The sequence below is a fragment of the Thermobia domestica genome, chromosome 4, assembly GCF_964235325.1.
Source record: "Thermobia domestica chromosome 4, izTheDome1.hap1.1, whole genome shotgun sequence".
NCBI lineage: Eukaryota > Metazoa > Arthropoda > Insecta > Zygentoma > Lepismatidae > Thermobia > Thermobia domestica.
The window spans coordinates 69855007-69879969 of NC_137457.1; the positions used below are offsets into that span (position 1 = coordinate 69855007).

At 35.6% G+C, this 24963-nt stretch overlaps 1 protein-coding gene across 2 annotated transcripts in view; it reads left to right on the plus strand.

Moving 5' to 3' along the window:
• The window catches only part of LOC145683317 (trypsin-1-like), a 632151-nt gene that overhangs the window by 480063 nt on the left and 127125 nt on the right, over positions 1-24963 (plus strand). For both annotated transcript variants that reach the window (XM_081754670.1, XM_081754672.1), the window contains exon 6: positions 16356-16505. In XM_081754670.1, coding sequence (XP_081610796.1) covers positions 16356-16505 — 150 coding nt within the window. The remainder of the gene's footprint in view (positions 1-16355; positions 16506-24963) is intronic.

The window sequence follows — 24963 nt, forward strand, 5'->3', positions numbered from 1 at the left end:
AACCAATATACTGTCTCATTAATTATTAACTATATCAATAAATGATCAAAGTCATTTGTTTCAACAAGTCTTTCTCCTTTTGACATTATATTTGCGTTTATTGCAATGATAACTCCCTCTTTTCTTTTCATAAAAGGTCTATCACATCGATACACCTTATATTGCGCAGTAAAAAGTTCAGAGTCAAATACACCATCCTTCAACCATGTTGCTGTTAATATAATTACATCATATTCATGTAAACTAGCTAAAAGATTAACCCTAAATTCATCACATTTCGTATTTAGGCCCCTAAGATTTTGATAGTAAATAGATAAAATATCAGAACTATCCATTTTACATCAGAGTTGATATATCCTCATTTGTTTTAATTACAACAATTTTTCTATCTTCTGCAAATTTTCTAAGTTTAATATTTCCCGAGTAATCTACCCATAAAAATGCATATTTTTTCTTTCTGTAGTTTCCTGGCTTGTCCAAATAAGCGCTTTTGATATGCTGTTAAACTATGATTAATATAGACTGGGAGATTATTTTGAAATCCTACGTCATTCGTGTTTAAAATTCTCATAACTTTCCGTTTTTGCATAACTTTGTCTTTTATATCACGATTTACAAATTTTACATAACACCCGGATATGTCTCCTTTGGATGTTTCTTTATTCTATAACACGCATCAATGTGTTCTAGATTCACTTCAACCTTAAGCGCTTTTCCCACATTTTTTACAATTTCACGCGGATCTTCATTCTATTTGTCCGGAACACCATAAATTTCTAGTGTATTTCTTCGCCCATACTGATCGAGTTCGTCCAGTTGCCATACTGATCGAGTATCCTTTAATTGTTTTTCCAATAATTGCACTTTTACATTCAAACCTTCTACTTTATGAACACACTCATTCATTACATCAGCTTGTTGTTTTATTAATCTAGAATTCTTATCCAGTTTTTCGTGTGCAAAGTCTAGTGACTTTCCTAATTCACGCTCAGTCTCAACACTTTTTTCCTTTATTTCTGAGATCTCAAATTTCAATTCTTGTAAGAGTTTATAAACATCTAATATAATAGGACAATTTTCCCCATCTCCTAAACTACTTTCAACTGCCATACTGTTACGCCTTGATTTCGCACAGTTTTTATACCTCCATATCTGATTTTGGTTCTTCAGAAATTGTATATCGTCGTCGGCAATTCAAAACCTGCTATGTGCATTTTGGAGGAGAAGCGAAAAACAGTATCCTGGTTAGATTTTTCGCTTTATAAAAGTGATGTTATAAGTAATATTTGATGCTGCACGTAACTTGATATCTGATGAGAGTGGTATAAACATTTAAAATGATTGAAACTGAGTAATATTAATGTCGAGTCAATAGTATTAGGAGTAGCTGAGATTAACAGTGACAATTCTGATTCCGTGTGCCGCAGCACGGGGCAGAGGGAGCTGTATATAATAATAATCAAAAATGACCAATATTAGTGCCTAATCCATAGTTTACGGGATCATTCTGATGAACTGTAACATTTTTGATCCGGTTTAACAGCAAAAGCAGCTCCGCCACTTGCGGGGAGGGGAGAAAGTGATATATAAAATGATCGTTAATGGCCACTAATAGTGACAAATTTATAGTTTTCTGTGTCGCTTAGATGAACAGTGGTACTTTTTATCCCGTTTAAATTCAAATTCAACCCACAACTTGCGGGAGAGGGAGGAAGAGATGTTTAAAAATAATGGAAAATGACAGTTAATTAGTGCTGAATCCACATTTGGGGGGTCGCTGAGATGAACAGTGACACTTTCGATGCCATGGCCGCGACATGGGGGAGGAAGAAATATACATATAAATGACCGAAAATGACCATTATTGGTGTCGAATCCATGATTTTTCGGGTCGCCAAGATGATCATTGATCTTTCCGATTAGTCGAGGAGCCGTACATGGTCCTGTTGGAAAGTTTGACTTCAGAGAATTTCTCTTCAGGTATTTGTTAGACAGTTGAAATGCATGATTTTTGGATTGGGTACGTTGTTCCAGTACCGTCAGTTTTTTTCAAAATGGCCGCCAAATCCAATATGGAGGCCAGATTTAACATGTTTCAAATAATAAAACAGAAAACTCATATATTTTTTAAAAAATACGTTAATTTTTTATTATAACTTTTTCTACATAAAATTAGCTTTCCAAAGACATATAGAACGTCAGTGTTCGAATTAAACTTTTGGATTGGGGGGTGCTTGTGCTTATTAGTATAATAGATATTTGTTAATGTAATGTATCTTATAATCTCTTTTTGTTTCGTTCGTTCTCTTCAGATATTTGTTAGACAGTTGAAATGCATGATTTTTGGCTTGGGTACTTTGTTCTAGTCCCGTCAGGTTTTTTTCAAAATGGCCGCCAAATCCCATATGGCGGCCAGGTTTGACATGAAAACTTGAGTTTAGTCACCTCAGCGTTTATTCACAGTTCCTTGCTGGTGGCTTCGTTGTGCAGCATGGAGATCGTAAGTTTAGCAGCGTTGCCATGGATCAAGCTTTAGAGCAACTGTACAACAAGCCTGCAAAAGTTCACAGTGGGATTATCGGAATAACGCGAATAAAACAAACTGTAGCACAGTGTGACCTCATAAAGCATGAAAAATCGAACATACATCAGTTTCACCAAAAGATGTGCGGTCTCCTCGAAGAGTCGGAGTACACTGTGCATCACGAATTTTCTTCATCAATTACCAAAAGGGATGAAGCAATCATAATATGCATCATGAAATACATCAGTGAACGTGGAAATTCATTTGACTTGAAGCTAAATGGTATGTTTGATATCATCACTGGGAAGCACTTTGAAGAAGATGATCAGCACTATAAATTAAATTGTGTTTCACAGGGCGAGAAAGAGTATGACTCTTTTAAACGTGAACGTTTCGTTGATAAGACCAAAAGGCTATTAGATCCTCTTCCAAGGCTGAAGAAAGTTATACCAAAGAAGTTGCAGGAACCAATCAGTGTTGAGAAAGAAACTGCTGAGGCACTCCGTACTATTGATATTGCTCGGGAAAGAGAATACCCTATCGATAAGTTACTTTTGTTGGGAGCTGACATCGACTTTATTCTTTCTAACAAAAGATGGCTTTCTTCAAAAACCTAATAAGTCGGATCTCGTTCATGAGCTGGAAAGAGAACTTAAGGAATGTAATATTTGTCTTCTTCCACCTTCAAGCTTAAAGACTGCAACTGTGTTTGACTTCATGCTGCATACTAGAGTAATTTCTTCAGTCAAAACATCAATGAAAACATTTGGAGATTTTGCATATTTAATTTTACAGCATATTCAAGCTATTTCCAGTTGTTCTTCTCGGATAGATATTGTCTTTGACGTTTATAATGAAAACAGTGTCAAGTCATCGGAACGTTGTCGAAGAGCAAAAGTAGATCCCATAGAGATGACTGTTTCAGGGTCAAAAACTCCTCTTCCAAAGAATATGGAAGCATTCTGGGCATCGGCAACAAATAAACTTAGACTCCAGCCATTTTTCGTGGAATACATGCAATCGACAGACATTGAATGGCCTGACAGAGATATACATCGGTGGATTTGGTGAGCATGGAGAAAAAAGTAGGATTATGAATGGTAAAGAATTCATTGAAATTACCGACCTTTCGTCACAACTTGAAGGAGCAGATGAACGATTATTTCTTCACATTCAGCACGCTGTAACTGACACAGGTGTTAAAAGAGTAGTGCTAGCTTCATCTGATGCTGATGTTTTTGTCTGTGCAGTGTATTACTTTTTAAACACTTTTAGGAGCAATGGTTTGAGCGAACTTTGGGTTCTGTGCGGAAAAGGAAACACTTCACGTTATGTCCCCGTTCACGTCTTTGGCGATGTTCTGGACTACAAAGTGATTCAAATCCCTCCCGCTGTTCATGCATTAACAGGGTGTGACACAAGCAGTAAAATAGGAAGTAAACGTTCAGCTCTGAATTGTGCCAAGCATAGCCCACAACTTTTAACACAGTTCGGGAAAACTGAATTGTCAGACAATATGGTGGACGACGCAGAGAAATTTCTTTCTCGTCTTATCACCGGAATTCACCTCAATAAATGCTCTCCGCATTTATCAGTACAACAGAATGAAGAGACTTGATTTCAGTAAATTAGCTCCAACATCTTCAAGCTTACGACTGCACATAAAACGTGCATACTTACAAAGTTATAGTTGGTTTCATATTTTTGATAAGATGCCCAAATTAACTCCAACTGAATACGGTTATGTGCGTAAAGATGATGATATTATTCCAGAAATTATTGAAAGTATTTGCCAGATGATTTTCCTCATCCATACCACTGTAAAATGTGTGCTAGAGAAAATACCTGTGTTTGTCGAGTTCACAAAATTACCTGTTGTAGGTTCTGTGCCTGGGGGAGAAACATTCATTGTCGCAATCAGTATGAATGAAAGTGCTGCGATGAACGCTTGAGTCTTATTATTTTATAGTTGAGTAATCATTGTGATAATTATATCAACACATGTACATCTGTTTCTTTGTGATGATGTGAAAGTAATAGTGTGTAAGTTGTGTTAATGTGAAATTAACAAACCGGCTGAAAGAAATTTACTTTCGTCTTTATTATGTTTGGTGCAGAATGTTTTGTGGGTACTTATCCTAAATAATATGAAAATGGACCTAAAGTGCAAGCGACATCAACATAGTCTAGAGCCCATAGGTTCTTTTTGAAAGTTCTTGTATACGAATTTCTCTTGAAATCAAGCTACTGAGTCCTTTCATCAAAAGCATTTTCATCAAAAGCATCATTTCATATTTTTGTAAGAAAACACGCTTTTATTTCATTGTTTCACACATGTCAGTTCTGGCCGCCATATTGGATTTAGCGGTCATTTTGAAAAAAAAACTGACGGGGCTGGAACAACGTAGCCAAGCCAAAAATCATACATTTCAACTGTCTAACAAATATCTGAAGAGAACGAACGAAACAAAAAGAGATTATAAGATACATTACATTTTAATTTATATCTATTATACTAATAAGCACAAACACTCCCCAATCCAAAAGTTTAATTCGAACACTAACGTTCTATACGTCTTTGGAAAGCTAATTTTATGTAGAAAAAGTTAGAATAAAAAAATAACGTATTTTAAAAATATATATATGAGTTTTCTGTTTTATTATTTGAAACATGTTAAATCTGGCCGCCATATTGGATTTGGCGGCCATTTTGAAAAAAACTGACGGTACTGGAACAACGTACCCAAACCAAAAATCATGCATTTCAACTGTCTAACAAATATCTGAAGAGAAATTCTCTGAAGTCAAACTTTCCAACAGGACCTATGTACGGCCCCTAGACTAGATGCTGTTTAAATCGATGCCATTAAAACGAAAACAGCATATTTCACGGATACTAAACACATGAGATGCGGAGTTGTACTTTTAAATTTTCATTTCAACTTAGCAAAGCAGGTAATATATGCTAGTAATACTAATAAAGCTCAGGTATTGACTTTTCTCTATTTTAAAACCACCTATTTTTTAAATCTCTTTCCCATAATATTTATCTATTACTGGAGCTATCAGTATATTTTTGTTTTTCGTCGTTATACAACACCAAGGTTACAAAGAAAGGTCTTTTTAATGTGGGTTCGGAACTTGAATCTGATAGGCCGTTCCTAACCACACTATCTCGCTTCCAGACAAACTGGATTACAGGGCAGAGTCTAAAGCAAGAAATTTCTTTTTTGCTAAAAACAACTTTAGTTCGCATACTAGTCATAGCACATGTTTAGAGGTTTTTCAACGAATCTGTATGATACGAGACCTGCAAATGACACAGGACTGAAAGTTGAGCTTACACCAGGAGTTGAATCTAGTATCATCCTAAAACAAAAAGAAAAAATCTTAATTACTGACTACTTTAATGCTCATAAATCATTCTCATGTAAAAATTTAGGGTGAGCCCTTCCCCCTAGACAACCCATGGATACGGGCCTGTGTGCCCCCCACCATCGATCACAATTTACTGGAAGAAAGCGTCTATTCTTCCTTTTGTCTGTCTAGTTTACTGAAAACATGAAAAGCAAACTAGGTCACAGAGCATAGAGTTGGAAATGATTGACATGTTGCATTGCAGACATATTTCGTTCCGTTGGTGATTTCAGGAGGCTTTCTAGGGACAAAATTCCCCTCGGAGTTATATCTCCTATGGTGCTGAATATGAGTTGAGTTGATTTTGTCGTCCCTTTCAGTAGCGAGGCTATATGAGACGGGACCTACTGATTATTCGTGAAATCCAAACATGAGCTCTCACCGGAATCGAACCCGGGTCTCTCACGCCAAAGGCGCGTACGCTAACCACTTAGCCACGAAGAAGCTCGGAGCTCATATTAGAAAAGAAGAAGGCATATTATGGGAATTTCAGTGCAGACAACTAAGTACGACGACTGTTAAGTGAATATTTTTCATCTTGAATATATTGTAATAATGGTCAATCTTATTGGATAATGTAATTTAAAAAAATAACATTATCTTTTCTGTAACATACTATAGTATACTAGTTAAATTTCACACACTGTGCAAAAGAGAGGAAGGGATTACAACGTACGATGGGCTTCGCTTCCTATCCGATGAACAAAACCTTTCTTGTAAAATTCAGCGTTGCAAAGAACCTGTGTGACTGACTAATAGCTCCACATAAATTGACAGAATGAACGTCTTAATATAGTACTGAAGCTGCCTAAGGTTAAAAAGCAAGAACACCGAAGGCGTGGTGGCTTCTGTGCCTCGTAACATTGTGTTTAAAAAAACAGACACAAGGTCAGTTGTCAGTTTATGATACATCTGATAAGGTTTTTTTTCTCTTATACAAATCATATTGTTGTTTAAAGACTCTTTATTCCTCACAAAAACAATATAACCAGATTCACGAAAACAGACAGCAATTGTAATAAAAGTCGAAAAAATATATTAAGCAGTCAGATCCTTCATTATTATTATTATTATTATTATTATTATTATTATTATCATATAATATTTATCGTTATTCCTCACTGCAATTAATACTTAGCAGCCAGGTTAAAAGTGCGTAGAGAACCCTATCCCCACCTCCATAAAACTTGGTACGGCGTCCCCACATTTCCTAAGCATTTAAAATGGACAAAGATAGGCATGGGGTACGGCGTGACGTCATGCCGCTACTTACTGTCCACCTACCTTTTCAGATGATTCAATCCCATATAGCCTAATCCTACTTAGCCTAACGATTTATCAGCCTCTTATATCTCCAAGATGAGATTGCCTACCATTTTACGCGACATGGGAATTCCAATCTTACTTAATCCCATCTCACCTAAAATGGCAGTAGGATGCAAGGACGGAATTTCTGTACTCAAGAGGAAATTCCTCTACTAGCATTTTAACGAGATATTTCAATCAACATTAACAATCTCTGTCAACTACAACATAAATATATAATGAGTATATATACAAGAAGAAAGCATAGGGTTAGGTGATTTAGTGAATTTAGTTCACTTTTGGTTTGTTTTGGGAATACTGGAAATTGATTGGCAAAGAGAAGCTAATCAGAAACAGGATAGAAATATTGAGCGTGTTTCAAAACAACACTGACAACGTTTGGCAGCTGATTCTTGAAACCATGATAGGACAACCAGGGTGCACAAATGCTTCCTTTTGGCGCTATGACCAGCCAAAAACCAGTCGGAAAAATCTCCAAAATAGACGTAACTTGAGGACAAAATGTTGGATCGAAGTCGGGGTAAAGGAAATGTATATTATTTTTAGCCATGGCTTCCATTAATGCACAACTCGATATGGTACAGGAACAGCGCAAAGGTCACCTCAAAGAAATTGAAGAATTATGGGAATATTTTATGAAACGTTGACCGAGGCAAGTTAATTACAATCAAATACGATATTTCAACTAACAGGAATCTTAGAACACGGTCAAAGTTACAAGAACATCATTAAAATTATAAAAAGGGAAGAGGGACACATTTGATTGATCTACTTTGTCTCAGTATAGAATTGGCTATCGAGGAAGAACTGAAATTATATGAAGTCCATAAAGTTTAAATGTTATATCTTCTAGGCTAATGAAGACAAATAGATCACGCATGGAAATGGGTTAGCGTCTGCGACTTTCGCATAGGAGACCCGGTTCCGATTCCCGGTGGGAATGCAAGCTTTTCGGATCTCACGTTAATCCGTAGCTCCATATCTCATGTAATTTTGCTACCGAAGGGATGTTAAATTGAAATCCGATCCAATAATAAAGAGAGGTAACAGATGGAAGCTAATTTTGGGGAAATAATTCGTGAAATGAGAATGTAGGAGAAAACAGGATAATTCCGAGAAATCTCATGGGTACGATGGTTCCACTACAAACTTTTAGTCTGGGATCAGTATCCTACCTACCAAATTTTATCAAAATCGGAGTGTTACACTTGGGAAGTGTTGCTTGTCAGTCATTGTACAACTATTTTCCTTGTTTCTCCATCAATAAGAAATTGCCTGACAAGTAAAGGGTCCAAATGGATGAATCGAGTTGCGGGATGAAACGTAGTGCGACTGATAGAGGATATGGAAAATAATGTATATGTGCAAACTTTTAAGGGCTGAACGTCATAAGAAACGGAGGGGGCCAGAATTGAGGGGAGGAGAGGTATGCTATGTTATTGAAATACATCAAATGAACTGTTGAATCATGAAAATAGTGAGAGATAGACAATGCAAACGATGATAGTTTCTCATATTGACAGAAGAAGAATGGGCAGAGTAGATCACGAACCTCTGGCGGCACCATGAAATCCGTCATTTTGAAATCTGTGATAATTTTGGAAATGGAAAGAGAGTGATGTGATATATCAGTTAGGACCAGCATGCTCTCAAAAGTCAATTATGAACTTTAGTGATCGGTATCTGTACTTAGTTGTTAGATTTAGGATGATCTTCATAGTTATTTGCGAAATCTAGGAGACTGATTCTCGTATGTTGAAAGTTTGGACCATCACGAAAACACATGAAAGTTGAACATGTCCAAAGCCAACAAAACTAACCTCGAAATTTGATATCCAAGTTGTATATTATTATATTTCACTATCAAATTTCACTGTTAGGTTTCTTGGTTTGTAGATGTGAGTTATTTTTGTCCATAATACGACTAATAATGCTAAAAAACTGACAAATCAAATTTAGTTCGTACCCTTAGCATTTCTTACAATCAACGTTCAATTGTAGTTCTTAGCCTTTCGAAAATGATGAGCCTCATAGACTCCTCCTTTCTGACAAATATTAGTATCAATATTAGTATCAAAATTATCTTAACGGTAACCCACCGACAAACTGTAAGCAACCCCTGTAAAATGAAATGAAGTATTTCATTTTAACGAAACACTTTTATGCTCTTAAGGCTAAGGGAGACAATGATTAAGGCAAGTGAATGTTAATGGAAGATATGATGGAATCAGAATCTGGAAGAAAATTGAAGTAACCCGAAAAAACCCACACACGATACGATGGTGTCCACCACAAAGTTTCTTGGCTGAGGATCAAACCAAAGGGCCCACGTAACAGAAACAGGTGTTAAGCACTGAGTTACCGTGTCCTCCCCCAATCCCTAAGAGACGCGGGCATCCAGTTAAAAATAACTGACATAGAAATACCATTACCATTTTCTCACAAAGGAAACTCCACGAATCCCACATTCTGACCGTTTGTACTTCTTGTATGTTGGTTTTTCACAAACATTATTTAGTATATCGATACATCTGTCAGAATAATAGTGTTTCCTCCAAAGTAGGGGCAGGAGATTTAGTGATAGAGCGCTTACGTCTGGTGCGGGATGGATCTCGTTTGATCCCAGACTAAAAGTTTGTAGTGGAACCATCGTACCCATGAGATTTCTCGGAATTATCCTGTTTTCTCCTACATTCTCATTTCACGAATTATTTCCCAAAAATTAGTTTCCATCTGTTACCTCTCTTTATTATTGGATCGGATTTCAATTTAACATCCCTTCGGTAGCAAAATTACATGAGATATGGAGCTACGGATTAACGTCAGATCAGAAATGCTTGCATTCCTGCCGGAATTGGAGCCGGGTCTCCTATGCGAAAGTCGCAGACGCTAACCCATTTCCATGCGTGATCTATTTGTCTTCACTAGCCTAGAAGGTATAATATTTAAACTTTATGGACTTCATATAATTTCAGTTCTTCCTCGATAGCCAATTCTATACTGAGACAAAGTAGATCAATCAAATGTATCCCTCTTCCCTTTTTATAATTTTAATGATGTTCTGGTAACTTTGACCGTGTTCTAAGATTCCTGTTAGTTGAAATGTCGTATTTAATTTAATTAACTTGCCTCGGACAACGTTTCATAAAATATTCCCATAATTCTTCAATTTCTTTGAGGTGACCTTTGTGCTTTTCCTGTACCATATCGAGTTGTGCATTAATAGAAGCCATGGCTAAAAATAATATACATTTCCTTTACCCCGACTTCGATCCAACATTTTGTCCTCAAGTTACCCCTTTATTGGACATTTTTCCGACTTGTTTTCGTTGGTCATAGCGCCAAAAGGAAGCATTTGTGCAAACAGGTTGCCTTATCATGGTTTCAAGAATCAGCTGCCAAACGTTGTCAGTGTTCTTTTGAAACATGGTCAATATTTCTATCCTGTTTCTGATTAGCTTCTCTTTGCCAATCAATTTCCAGTATTCCCAAAACAAACCAAAAGTGAACTAAATTCACTAAATCGCCTACCCCCTATGCTTTCTTCTTGTATATGTACTTATTATATATTTATGTTGTGGTTGACAGAGATTGCTAATATTGATTGAAATATCTTGTTAAAATGCTAGTAGAGGAATTCCCTCTTCAGTACAGAAATTCCCTCCTTGCATCCTGCCGCCATTTTAGGCGAGGTGGGATTAAGTAAGATGGGAATTCCCATCTCGCCTAAAATGGTAGGCATTCTCATCGTGGAGATATAAGTGGCTGATAAATCGTTAGGCTAAGTAGGATTAGACTAGATGGGACGGAATCATCTGAAAAAGTAGGTGGACGGTAGGTAGCGGCATGACATCACGCCGTACCCCATGCCTATCTTTGTCCATTTTAAATGCTTAGGAAGTGGGGGACGCCGTACCCAGTTTTTTGAATGTGGGGATAGGGTCCTAAACGCAATCTTATTTAACATTGCTGCTAAGTATTAATTGCTGTGTGATATGACGAAAAATATTATGTGATAATAATAATAATAATAATAATAATAATAATAATAATAATAATAATAATAATAATAATAATAATAATGAAGGATCTGAATGTTAAATATATTTTTTCAACTATTATTATAATTGCTGTCTGTTTCCGTGAATCTGGTTATATTGATTTGTAAGGAATAAAGTCTTTAAACAACAATATGATTTGTATAAGAGAAAAAAAACCTTATCAGATGTATCATAAACTGACAACTGACCTTGTGTCTGTTTTTTTAAACTCAACGTTACGAGGCACAGAAGCCACCACGCCTTCGGTGTGCTTGCTTTTTAGCCTCAGGCAGCTTCAGTACTATAATTGAGGATCTCAGCGCAAGAGTGGTCTAACCCACATTTTGTTAGTTTTGAGAAAATTAAACCTAAAGTTGAGAAAGTCTGGTTTTTCCTGGTAAAGAGAAGACGTTTCTGTACTTGGTCAGGTTGTTAACAAGTAATATCTTTATCATGTGAGAAATACTAGCTTCTTCTAGCATACTAGCTTCTTGATTGTTTATCTCATGATGTACCTCCTCTACAATATCCAGAGTGTATTCCATTTCGAATTCCAGTTCTTCATCCGCGAGGAATCCAATTATGTCATCTGCGATTGCTTTTTCCAGTTCTGATATATTTGTTGCTGTGTACTTGAACCGTAATGTCTGCAACTGCTGCAACAGGTACATGGCAATGTTTGCCTTATTTAACATCATGGTGTGTCGTTTTTTAGTTTATATTTGTGGCCTGTATAGCCACTCCGTAACACACTCACGCACGCACGTCACAGAATTACAAACACAATACAATACACGACATAACTATTTCTCAAACAATTCCGAGTTCACGGTAGAACTGACAGTGAGAATAAATATTTCCTGCACTTCTCTTCTTACAAAAAAATTTTGACGCTGTAGAATGGTACATGATGCACGTAAGCTTTTGCCTTCTACCGTAGCTGCTATGACCAGGAATGCCATTGACAGCCAATATTTCTATTCTCTTCATCGTGCTGCTCCTACTGCTTATAGTTTCAGTTGAATGCACAAACGCACATACGAAGTGGTGAGGTCAGAACCACTTTATGAATGCTGAGGACTTGCATTTGTTGCATTGCCGAAATTTTGTTCTGTAAGAATGCTGTTTCTGGTGCTATGTTCATTGCCACTGTAGTTACATGTTATCTGTTACAAACAACAAATTCCTCAACATTCAAAAAACTGTAAGTTGTAAATCGTTCTAGATGTGGACAAACTAATTAGTGTATGAGATTGGACGGAAAAAGTCATTGTTGTTTGATGCCTCACGTGACCCTCTTGCCGTTTAAAAAAGTTGACGTCGATCCAATATGGCTGATTTCAAAATGGCGGTCATGATCCGGAATGCCATAAAAACATCCCTCCTAACTCGGTTTACATAGTTGAAGTAAAACTATTGTTCATCCATCTATTTCGAAAAAAAATCGGTCTTGCAATTATCAAATTCTGTTATACATGCCTTTCCCACATTCATGTTTCGTCTTCCCATGTTTCTAGTACTCATTAGCAGCTAAAATTTTTGTCAGTGTCTTACATTCAACCCTACATTAGAACAGTAGTTGTTTCCTTTTGCTAAAGCAACGGCGTAGTGGTGAGGTCTACTTGTCAGTTATCCTCTCGCTACCATAATAGATTTCTGAAATCTACCCATTTCAGATAATGGGTAGAAGCAAATTCTCCGCGTCACAACGCATTCATCCCTGAAAATTACAGGCACGACGAGAGGAGGTTGTCAATATACCACGTCACCACATCAGTAACTGAAACTCAGTGTTGTAAATTTACACATTAATATACATTCCACAAAACTTTAAACACTTATGTTTATTAGAATTTGACTTGACATGAGTAAGTCTAATTTCGTAGTAGAATTTTGAATGCACATACACACACACAAATATATATATATATATATATATATATATATATATATATATATATATATATTGCCGCAATCACACAATGCTCATACGACACTTTTTGTTTGTTTTAACCTGTTGATTCAACTCTCAATTTTTCCGTCATTGATGCATGACCACCATGTATCCTCTACGCTTCATACAAAAAGCAAATGTTGGCAACTTGACACTTTTATTACTAAAAAAGTATTGTTGAAAGCTAATATAATAACATTCATTTTTTGTTTATTTCTTAGAAAAGTAATTTTCTCGGTATGTAATTTTAATTAAATGCTAATTACTGTTTGTTTACTTTCTTAATTATTGTTATCATTTATTGTAGTTTTTTCTGTTTCGTGACATAGAATCACATTTTATAATTTTATGCCATCCGCGCCTGAATGGAAGAAGATTGTCACGTTGTATTTTAACTTCAATTGGCTCAAACAATAATAATCGTATTTTTTTGTTAAGAAAAGAATTGATTTCTGGACCTAATTGAATAAGTGAATTCTCAAATTTCGAAATTGCTTTATCGTCGAAGATTGATTAATATGAAACATAATGAAGTATAATGAAATATAATATAATAATAAGATATTGAAGTAAAAAGCAAAGAAAATATAATGTATTGTATTAATGAAATGTAACTTTTAGTAAATATGAAAGCAATCCATATAGTAAAGTGAACATGAATATAATATATAATATACATATTACTGCCAAAGGAGTATTTCCTAATTTGTAAAGAATCAAACAAGTCTCTTGTTTGGGAAGCAATTTATGCAATGATAATATGTATTTACTACTTTTATTTTATTTAATATGCTGAAGAATATCTACGAATTAGAAGAAAAAGAAGTTATATTATGAAAATGTCATGATAAATCTCAAATTCATAAATGTGATATTGTGCTGTCGCTGGATGTAAATATTTGTTTACACGTCGTAATTCGGTTACCAGAGCAGCAGATCTCTCAACCAAAGTCTTGTTTATAAGTAAGTTTAATACCGAGTGTTCATAAAGTAACTTTGCAGTGCTATGTTCTCATGTGCTAACTGATGACTCATACGATCGTCAATTAGTAATACAACAATTTCCATTGCTTAACGTATTTGAACCATATTTGAACAGGTATTTGTGTCTGTTCGCATGTCCGGTTTGATTGAAGACCGCACATTATTGTCTTGTGTGACATTATTGTGATCAAGGATGCTGACGATGGAACAAGGAGTCTTTCTTGTGAAGCATGTGTTCCGGAATGGAGACAAGTTTACATCAGGAGTAGAAGCTGCATTACCATCAAAGTTCCCAGGATGCAAAGATGCCTAACCGCAATGCTGTATGGAACCTCATCACCAAGTTTCGAAAGATCGGAAGCGTTCAAAATGCTCCAAAATCAGGTAGGCCATCCACAGTCACATTCGCAGAGAAGGAAGCGAAGGCGCAGAACGTGATGCTGTACAGTCCAAAGATATCAGTTAGAGGACTAGCTCAGCAGGCCCACGTGTCAGTGGGTTAAGCTCACAAGATTTTCTGGATGTTACTGTCCATGTATCCGTACAAAATTTCGGTCTTGCATCAACTGAGAGACACGCGTGTGAACTTTTGCTACTGGTTCCTGTCCTTTCTGTAGAAAAATGGTGATGGGATTCTTGACAAAACGTTTCTCACACATGAGGCATGAATTCACCTCTCCGGTTAAGTGAATAGCCAGAATAGTCATATGGGCAGTACAGAGGATCCGCGTGAATGTCATGAGTCCCTACTGCTTGATCGAAAAGTTGGTGTTTGGTGAGAAGTGACTCGTAAACGCATCATTGGGCCCATCTTCTTTGAGGGGGCCATAAATGCAGAACGGTACTGCACCTGCATTCTGGAGCCCTTCCAAGGAGAAATGAATCAGGACGAAATTAAGAATGTCTTGTAAGAAGAGGATGCGGTGACTGCACACACCGCTGCATCTCCGGTGACTGCATCATCTCTCGAGGAATCTGCCCTCCACGTTCACCCGACTTGACTCCAGCGGATTACTTTCTACGAGGTACATTGAAGGAAAGGAGCTATGAAGGAATCCGCGCACCATACAAGAACTCCAAGCTTCACTGACACGTCACACTCGGAACATCATTCTCGATGTTCTGCACAACGTCCTCGAGAACATGAAGAGAAGTAAACAACTGTGTCTCCAAGTGCAAGGGAATCACTTCGAGCATCTCTTATAACTTCCATTGCATTAAAGTTTGGCTTGTAGTTAGTTTCAGTTGTTTAAAGTGGTTTATGATAAATAAAATAGGAAAATTATGAACTGCATAGTTACTTTCTGAACACGCTGTATAACTCAAAAGGGCACCATGTAAGTTAGAAGTGTATGGGATTCCTGAAGAGCAATTAACAATTATTTTCAAATATAGTGATCTCAAATCATTAAAATAGTGGCTAATCATTTGAACAATCACCGTAGTAAATAGCAACAAGCTCATAATAATTATATGTAAGGATAAGTTTTTTTTTCAAAATAATTATATCAAACTGGGAGGAGTTAGAGACGTATAACTTACTATAGCATGCTATCTTATATCGTATATTTTACTATAACATTACATAGTAAGATCATATGCCAGACATTTTCAGTGGCGGCGTTCTCTATTAATGAAATTGTGACAAGATTTCCAAGTATTGGATTTAGTATTATTTTAACTTCAACTACTGAATCATTTGAACTATCGCAAAGTTCAAATTTCACCCATAACAGTGAGACTTGTAACTGAAATTGTTCTAAAATTGTTGAATTTTATTTTTTTAATTTGGAAATTCAGTCTCATTCTCACATGAGACTCTGATATGTATTGCATTTTCATGCCCGAAATAACAGGAATTATTGAGTTCAGATATAATATTTCAAATAACCTCATTCTGCATTATCAAATGATAAAAACATGCTTACAATATCATATTTAGTTATATCAAGTGGGCATTGAGTTATGGTTTAAAACCACAGTTAATAGAAAACAAGTCATATTCGAAAACATTATTTAAATGTATCTTAAATTTTTGCGTAAATTTTCATAATACAAGAATTATTTAATTATTATTTGGTTTTACATTTTATTTTACCTTCTTTATCAGGGTCTTGGCAACTCTTCTGATATCCTTCTGAAAGTAAGTCTTCCCATTATCAGCGTACATAAATGTGATCAGCTTTACTACTTACTAGGAGGGATTAGTGAGAATCAAATATGCGCTGGTTTCACTCATGGAGGAGAGGGTAGTTGTCGTGTAAGTAGATATATTTCATTTAGTGTAGAGCTATTAAGATACAATGCTACAGTGTATGCTTTTGTCCTTGTTTCAGATTGATTAACATGCAATATTGACTTAAAACCTGACAAGAAGTTTTATAGAAGTTGTGATTTGAAATGATTCTCCATACTGCTAATTGTGATTCGCGAAGTTATTTTTTCCCACAAATTATTCAAGTCTGAAAACAAAACGTGGTGATCGTGTATGTTTCTCAACATTGTATACGCACTAGTAAAAGTGCATTCACACATTTAATTTAAATATCCTGCAACGTTAGACAACCAAAGTGGACTTAAGTTTGGCTTGTTGAGAACTACATAAGGCGTCCTACAAGTGCATTAGTTTGTTCGAAACATATCAATGTATCAAACTTCAAAATATTGACAAAATATCCATACCTCTGAGGCGAATAAAAAATCGATTGAGACGCTGTTTAGTATCTACACAGACATTGATGTCATCAGAAAGTCACAATGAAATCTTATTTAACCGATAAAACATTCATTTTATTTCACATGATACAGTATTTTTAAAATATCTGAATATTTTACATTATTCATTTTAATGTTTGATGCTAACCATTTTAATATATCTTGTAAAAAATTATGGAAAAAGTAGTAAGTCGAGGTCCTTTGATCCCATCTTTGTTTTGCGAGAATATTTACTTCTCAGGAAAACCATCGTAATTTTTATTTTATTAAAATATGTTATTATAATTATTATTATTATTCATTTACAAATTAACGCTGACAAGTATATTTCTGGAGTTATATTACTTGTTTCCGATGTGTTCGGAGAATGAAACACAACAAAGAAAAAACGAAAAACCGAAAGAAAAACAATCTAAGAAAGTAAAAGCAAAATGTCTAGTGTGTGTCAATTTAATTAGCAAAAAACATTACATCAATATAAATCATGTCATATGTTTCAAATAAGACAAAAATTCATATTTTTTTGTGCACGTAACATGAGTTTCTAAAATTTAATCTGAAATTAATAATACAAGCATGTTTTTTATGAGAAGCATTACGATGTCAAAGAATACAAGTTGTCTCTTTTAATACTCTTAAATACTACGTTCACTATCCCTTGGTATATTCTAAGTAATGCGAACTGTAAATTGGTAAATAAGAATAAACAAAAGTGAAGTAAAACATAGTCAAATATGAATATCAATGAATGATCCGGATAATGTTTCAGTTGGAGATTTCTGTACTCTTTCATTATCTCCGTTAATATGTGAATGATTATTCTATCTGATCTCTAGATGGAGAACGTTGAGAAAAAAAAAGTTGTCATACAACTTGCAAGAACAGATTAAAAGCAATATATTGACGTACAGTTGCTTTGAACTAACGACGGCACACTTTCCAGACCACTACCTATAACACCACTACTATCATTTCACTACTGCCGAAGTCTCCTATCTTGAGCATTCTGTTTACCAAACGATAAGCGGTCGGAGAAGGAACGGAAGATTAAATTTGAATTTAAAAAATAGAAGTAAGGAATGAAAATTTTGGCTTGCTAGTGAAGGCTAAAGTAACCAGTGTCTGTTAGTACAACCACTTTGTAGAAATCTTAATTGAGAAACTATGTTTCTTCCTAATCATAAAAGCCTTTGTGTCTTAACAGGTATTCAATAAATTACGCTGAAATCTAAATGAAGCGCTTTGTGTGGTAAAAAATAATACATTAATAGCAGCCACAAAGATTTTCTCGCGTGTCTACATTGTTTAACGCTCCCCGGAATCGAAGTTATGGGCCGTGGCGGACATATGTCCTTGACCACACAATGGAGACTCCTTTGGAACCAAACGCAGAGTACGAGAATTAAATCTGTCATATCTGTGGTTTCGTGGAGGAGAAAGCTTTAAGAACAACTCAAGTTATTAATATAAATGTCAAAGATTATTGGCTGATATCATCAAAAAGTAATACGAAAGAAGTTTTGCAAAGGAAGGAAAATAAAGTAAATCTTAATTGGAGTCAAAGAACATAACGTAAACACAGTAAAGACGTTTCGTGAAATAACGTAAACACACTAAATGAAATTAAAGGCGTGTTTAAATCTTTGGGAAATTAAAGGTATGATTAAACGTGTTTAAATCTTTGGATCCGCTCTCATCTCCTGACTTTGGTACCTAATTCCGAGCATATTACCCATTAAATTAGTCTCATTATCCAGTAGGAAACTCCTAGTTTACTAATAGGACATTCTAGTTTTCTAATAGGACAACTCTGATATGACATTAGAAATTGTTCCAATGCAAAGGCCCAAAACAGCCAGACACTGCTGATCTCTCGGCAATTTCGCCCAGTGAGTCAGTTGAGCTTGCTTTGTGTATATGTGTCAGGTAACAAATTGAAATGTGCCTCCCTCTCGTAGCTACGGGCCTTCTGCATTTGACAACTAAGCTCAAGAATGGGTTCCAACTGGAACTACACTAAGCTCAACAGACGCATGGGTAGAAATAAGCAAGTTCCATCACAAGTGCCTGGCCATTTTGACCTCTCACATTAGTACAAATTCAAATGTTGTATCTCGAAAACTATCGTGTCCATATGTTCTCCCCATACCTATAATGTCGAGGGGCCCGTTGATCATTGGAGATGCGTATCATCACATGTAAGCAATCCATGCTTCTGCAGTTATCGTCACTTCTTGAGATGAACCTAATGAGGCTGGTTTCTTGGGTAATATGTTGCATAGAAAATTACACAGCAGAGTCAGGGGATGAGAACAGGCCCAAAGATTTCCACAGATATCCTCTTTAGTGGCTCACGGAGACCCCAGAAGTGACTACACTTTCGGGTCCGTCAATCAGTTTTTCCGACCCTGTTCGAACTTCGCGACATCAATACTAACGTATTCGTGACCTACATGGTCTACTGGTTCTCTACATACCCATATCGACCCAGGTACTCGCCGCTGAAGAAACTGGAGATGCTCTTTAAAATTCCCACATTATAACCTTACCGTATAAATTTTATGTCCATTTTACTCACACCTTTATGACTTGAGTGCCTTATGTTCCATATAATAAACACAATTTTTAGTAATTTGTACTTAATAGAAAGCAGTAGATACAATGCGAAGCACTGCAGTTTTTGTTTCTCAATTAATATGGATCGTTTAAAACTTAAAACCGCCAGCTACGGTAGCGTGTAAAACTGCTGGGTAGGGGAGTTCCCGAAAAAAAATACTTCTGGGAGTATTACTGTCCCGACCAAGTAGTATTAATGTTTTTTCACTTCCTGAATAATCAATTCATATTTCATGTAAAGAAGATGTCTTCACCTGATATCAATGGAAGTTTCTTAATTAATCGTTGGTTCTAAGTTAAATTACATGAATAGTTAAGCAACAAGCAAGCAAACGGCTCTATTCTCACCCATCCTTATTTTCTTTTTCTTCTTTCTTGGGATATATAGGAGAAACTAGTATTTCATGGAAAAGTTGAGAAAAATCTGTGAAAATCTATCCATGAATCAAAGTCTGGTTCGCTTATGACCATAATAGAGATACAAAGTGCCACAAAAAAGAAGAAAAAATCTAAAACTGAAGGTCTGGATAATCTCTCTATCGAAGCATGGAAGGTTTAGATAAAGAATGTGTGTAGTTGTATAACCGATTTCCTAATAGTATATAGAAAACGGGAAATATGCCAGGGATATTTTACCTGCAAAAGCAGGTACACTTTACCGCACTTTAAAAGCAAATATGATCTTCAAAAATATGACAATTACAGAAGAATAAAACTAACGGGAAATGTAATGGAGCTCTGGGGAAGCAAGATTGAGAGAGGAGACCGAAATTACAGGTAAACGGTTTGGGTTTATGACCGGCCATAGAAACCGGATCCAATGTCTGCAATTAGGGTGCAATGGAAAGATACAGATAGTACCTGAAATATCTCCATATGGTTTTGAATGACGTCGAGAAAGTGTTTAATAGAGTAGAGAGGATCATTTCTCGTGGACACCAAAATTAGGTGTGTTCCAAACACATACATCTGTGTAATTCAAGATATGTGTACAAGTTGTTTGAACACACATCACAATCAAAGAAAGCTTGAACTCCCTTTTACATTAAATGGGAGTTAGGTTCGCTTGTGTGAAAAAAATAAAATGCTGCTTTGGCACAAAATCGATCCCTGTACTAAGCTTTTTAAAAAATCTGATCCTCATTATGACGTACTAATAACAGAATTACAATCAAGAAAAATCGAACTGTTTCCCAAAATTGTGTATAAAACAAGGCAATAACTGACTTTTGATGTTATTTATGCTATGGCATCGAAGACTGTACGTATAGAAAAAGCTGCAAACACAGAAAACAATACGAAGCAATGATAATATTTTTCAGCTACTGTTCTTACCGTCCATATCTGCATGAAACTTTCTTCACATAGCTATCCCATGTGTGGTACTGATTTAGAATAGCCCGTCATACAAATAGTAATTTTACTGTTAAAATGTGTGAGTGAATATGAAAGAGGATTTCTGAGACAATAATTTCTGCTGTCTGTACATGCTTGTATCGTGTAGGAAACAAGAATTTTAGAAGCTAAATGGTACCAGTATCGTATCATTACAAAGGCTTGAGTTCGAATAAGTTTATATGACATCGAAGGTTTGTTTCACTATTCTTATTTATGCGTTATTCTTATTCTTGTGTTTCTTGCAGTATAACATCCGTCAATGAACCGCTGCTCCCTATGGACGTACACACGCATGGGCCTTCTTCTACGCTGATTTCCTGGCACTCTTAAATACCATTTTATACTTTAGTTTTTTAGCACTTTCGTATATGCCACATAAATTTGGATATGTTTATACCTTATAAAATTAATCTGTACTTATGAAAGACCCTCTTCTAAATTTCGTGATAAAATAATTGTATATATTATAATAGCAAAGCACATAATAATTTCCATGGTACTTCAGTTTGGGAGCATATTATCAATCTGTATGCAATTATTTGTTTTTTATCCCACATTAATAACAATACGAAACGTCTTATTGAAACACGAAAAGTCAGATATATTTTATTTGATTGGCTTTTCTTTCTTAATCTACACCAGATATTCTTGTGTATTAACTTCTCAAATTAAGCCTTTCGGGTTCCTGAGTTATGGGGGTATTTTTTAGACTTTCAGTCAAACAGCTACTGCATCGTCACTAGTAATTCTAAGATCATGGTTCATACCTCATTCTCTTCAGAATGGAGCTGGCTTTGAAACGGTACCACATGTATGCTCATACCATATACCAGAGAGGAAAAAATATGATATGAAAGGGAAAATTTCGGGGGATTTTTTTCATATTTTGAGCCCCTCTGGTATGGCCCTGTGTCAACGTAGAGATCTCAAAAAATCTGATAAATAGCACTTAATATACTGAATGTGTGTGCCAATTTTCAAGTTTCTATCTTTAATACTAAGAGCGGGACAAATTTTATCAAGAATTCCCAAAATGCCCCTTATTACCGCAAAACACCATGATCTCAGGTAAAAATTTACCTGAGACATCTCTATTTACCCTAGAACTATAATTCACCAATCATTTTCTTCAGAATAGAACTGCCTTTCAGACGGTATGACTCAAGTGTCTGTATCTGAGGTGGGGAAATCCCGAAGAAAGGGATTTTTTGGTAAAATATCCCTTTTTCAATTTTTTGCCCCTCTGGATCCCCCTGTTTTAACACAGAAATCTGAAAAAAAATCCGGTAAATACTACTCGGTGGGCTGAATGCTTGTGCTAAATGTCAGTCTTGTACGTGCAAAAATAAGCCCGACAAAAAATAATGAACATAAGCTTAATAAAAGAAAATATATAATTTAGAATTATGACGTCATCACCTCCTATGTCTCGACGCAGGAAGGTGTGAAACCATACGTAAGGTCTTCTACAATGCCTCTGGACTTGAGAAAAAACGGAGGAAAAAGCTCAAATAGGAGAGTTATGACGCAATGTACCATGAAACACCAGTATGATACAAATTGTACCATAAGTACCCCATATTATACCTATCGTTTAATCAAAATTTAACAATAGTTATATCGCATGCAAGCGCTGTAACTACATAAATTGCTATATCATCAAAAATAATACTGACAATATTTTGCTGTAACGATATTTGCTTTTTTATAATAATGCATACTTTCACTATCAGATAATGTGGATAAGAGTAATAAAAGGATATTTATTGAATAGCTGTTGTACAGTCTCACGACGCCATTATAGTTGTTTTGTATTTTCCTGCAATCAACTCTGGCGCTTGGATTGTTTAGAACAGGACCGAAATGAAATCTCTTGAATGAAAGTATTGACTACATGACGTCTTTTCCATCAAATACTTTTAAATTTTTCTTGTTCAAGCTTTCTTAGATCGTCTACAACCAGTATAAGAGATGTAGGACAAAAGCTAAAAGCGAGTGTGGAATAACAGGGGATTTGGCAGTTAAGGTGGTACTTCATCATGGATCTAGTAGTAGTATATACATTTTTCGCAATTGTGATGAACCAACTGACAAAGGAATACCAGAGTTTTGACCTTGGAATCTCTATTTGTGGATGAGTTTGTGCTGCTGAGTGAGGCAAAGGAAAGAGAAATTTGGTCCCTGGATGGAACCATTGAAAATCAGAGGGCTTAGAATTAATAAAAGTAAAACAGAATATTTACTTTATCATTTTATGTAAAATGTAATCAAGAATACAAAATAACAACTGGTCGAAAAAATACTAAAATGACTAAGAATGACACGTCCTTCGAAACAATTCTGCATTAAAATTCAGAAATAGACGATGTAAACACGAAATTAACAGTGGTTGGACGAAATAGAGACAAGCGGCGTGACTGAAACTGTTTGCGTGACTGTATGGTGCGAATACGCCTTAAAGGAAAATTTTTACAAAAACAATAATGAGACCAGAATTGTACGAAGCGGAATGCTGAATGACGAATAAGAGAGAAACACAGAAATTGCATGTTGTGGAGATAAAGAAGGAAGTATGGAGTGACGCGGAAGGATAAATTTTTAAGTGAACTGAGTAAGAGTAAAATTAGAGCAGTAGTAGAAAAACTGCAAGAAAGTAGACTAGAATGTTCTTGGGGGGAGCATGCACGAAGAAGACGTTTGAAATACGTAGCTGCTGTAACAGTAAATAAGAAACGAGGACGAAGCCGGCCAAAGAAAAGTGAGGAGATTGTGTTAAGAACGATATGGTGCAGTGTGTTTTTCACAGCGGATATAGAAGACAGAAACATGTGGAGGAAAGCGGTCCGAAAAGTCGACTCCAGCTGACTGGAAAAAAAGCTTAGGAGAAGACGCAGGTTACAATTATAATAAATATATTGCAAATCTGCTCAAATACACTATTGTGATGCCTAGCCGATTATTTTATTTTCTTCTCATTTTGTGAAGAAGTAGCAATATTCAATAATTGTGATAATCAGTAACTTTAGAAGTAAAGATGTTAATTAGATAATTTAATAATTATTGCACTTGTAACAAATACTTAAGAGAAGACTACATTTGTTCGTTCATTAATGATCCATCCAGGAAAGAAGAAATATAATAAATTATTCTTAATTAAATAGCATATATCAGAGTTCAAAGGTAAATATTTCAAATTGTTACTCCTAGAATATTTATATTACTTAAACTAGGTATTTAGCCATTAAAATGTAACTAAAGACAAATATCTCTTATATAATAAATCTCGAGATGTATTCATTGCCGACAAGTTGTATACTAGCACTCCAGAACCGAATTGATCACGTTTATTACTACACAACTATCACTCTTTCGATTAGTTTCCCCAGTCACCTCTCTCCTTTCAATGATAGGCCACAATTATAACTGAATATAGTCAAAGCAAACAAGGAAAAACGCTAATGATGATGTGAGTCACGACAAGTAAAATGATAGGAAATAATGCTAAGTGTTTTTCAGCAACTGGAAATTAGCATTCGTTTGAAAATAAATGGATTTCTCTCCACTCTATATAAATGCATAATACTCAATGAGTACAAGTAATAAGAATGGAAAATGAGCCCTTTTGCAAACAACAATATTCCGTGAAATAAATGAAAATTTTCCTTTATTCGCCTATTCTTAGTATTCTCATGAAGAAATTGAAGCAATTACCCTTGTAAAATTAACCCATTATGTTCGTGAATAATTAGAACATATAAATTAGAACGTCTGTAAAAGACAGTGTCCCCATTATTTTCCTATAATATGATACTTCTCACAAGTAAACCTTACGTTTGGGTGAATCGAGTTGCTGACTGAGACACACATGAGAAAGTAGTACTAAATGTGATTAGTATTTCAGCGAAGTTTTAGGTGCGAAGCTCCAGGGGTTTAGGAGATACAGCTACCAGAACATCACATGGAAGTACAGAATAGTCTTCATACAGTTG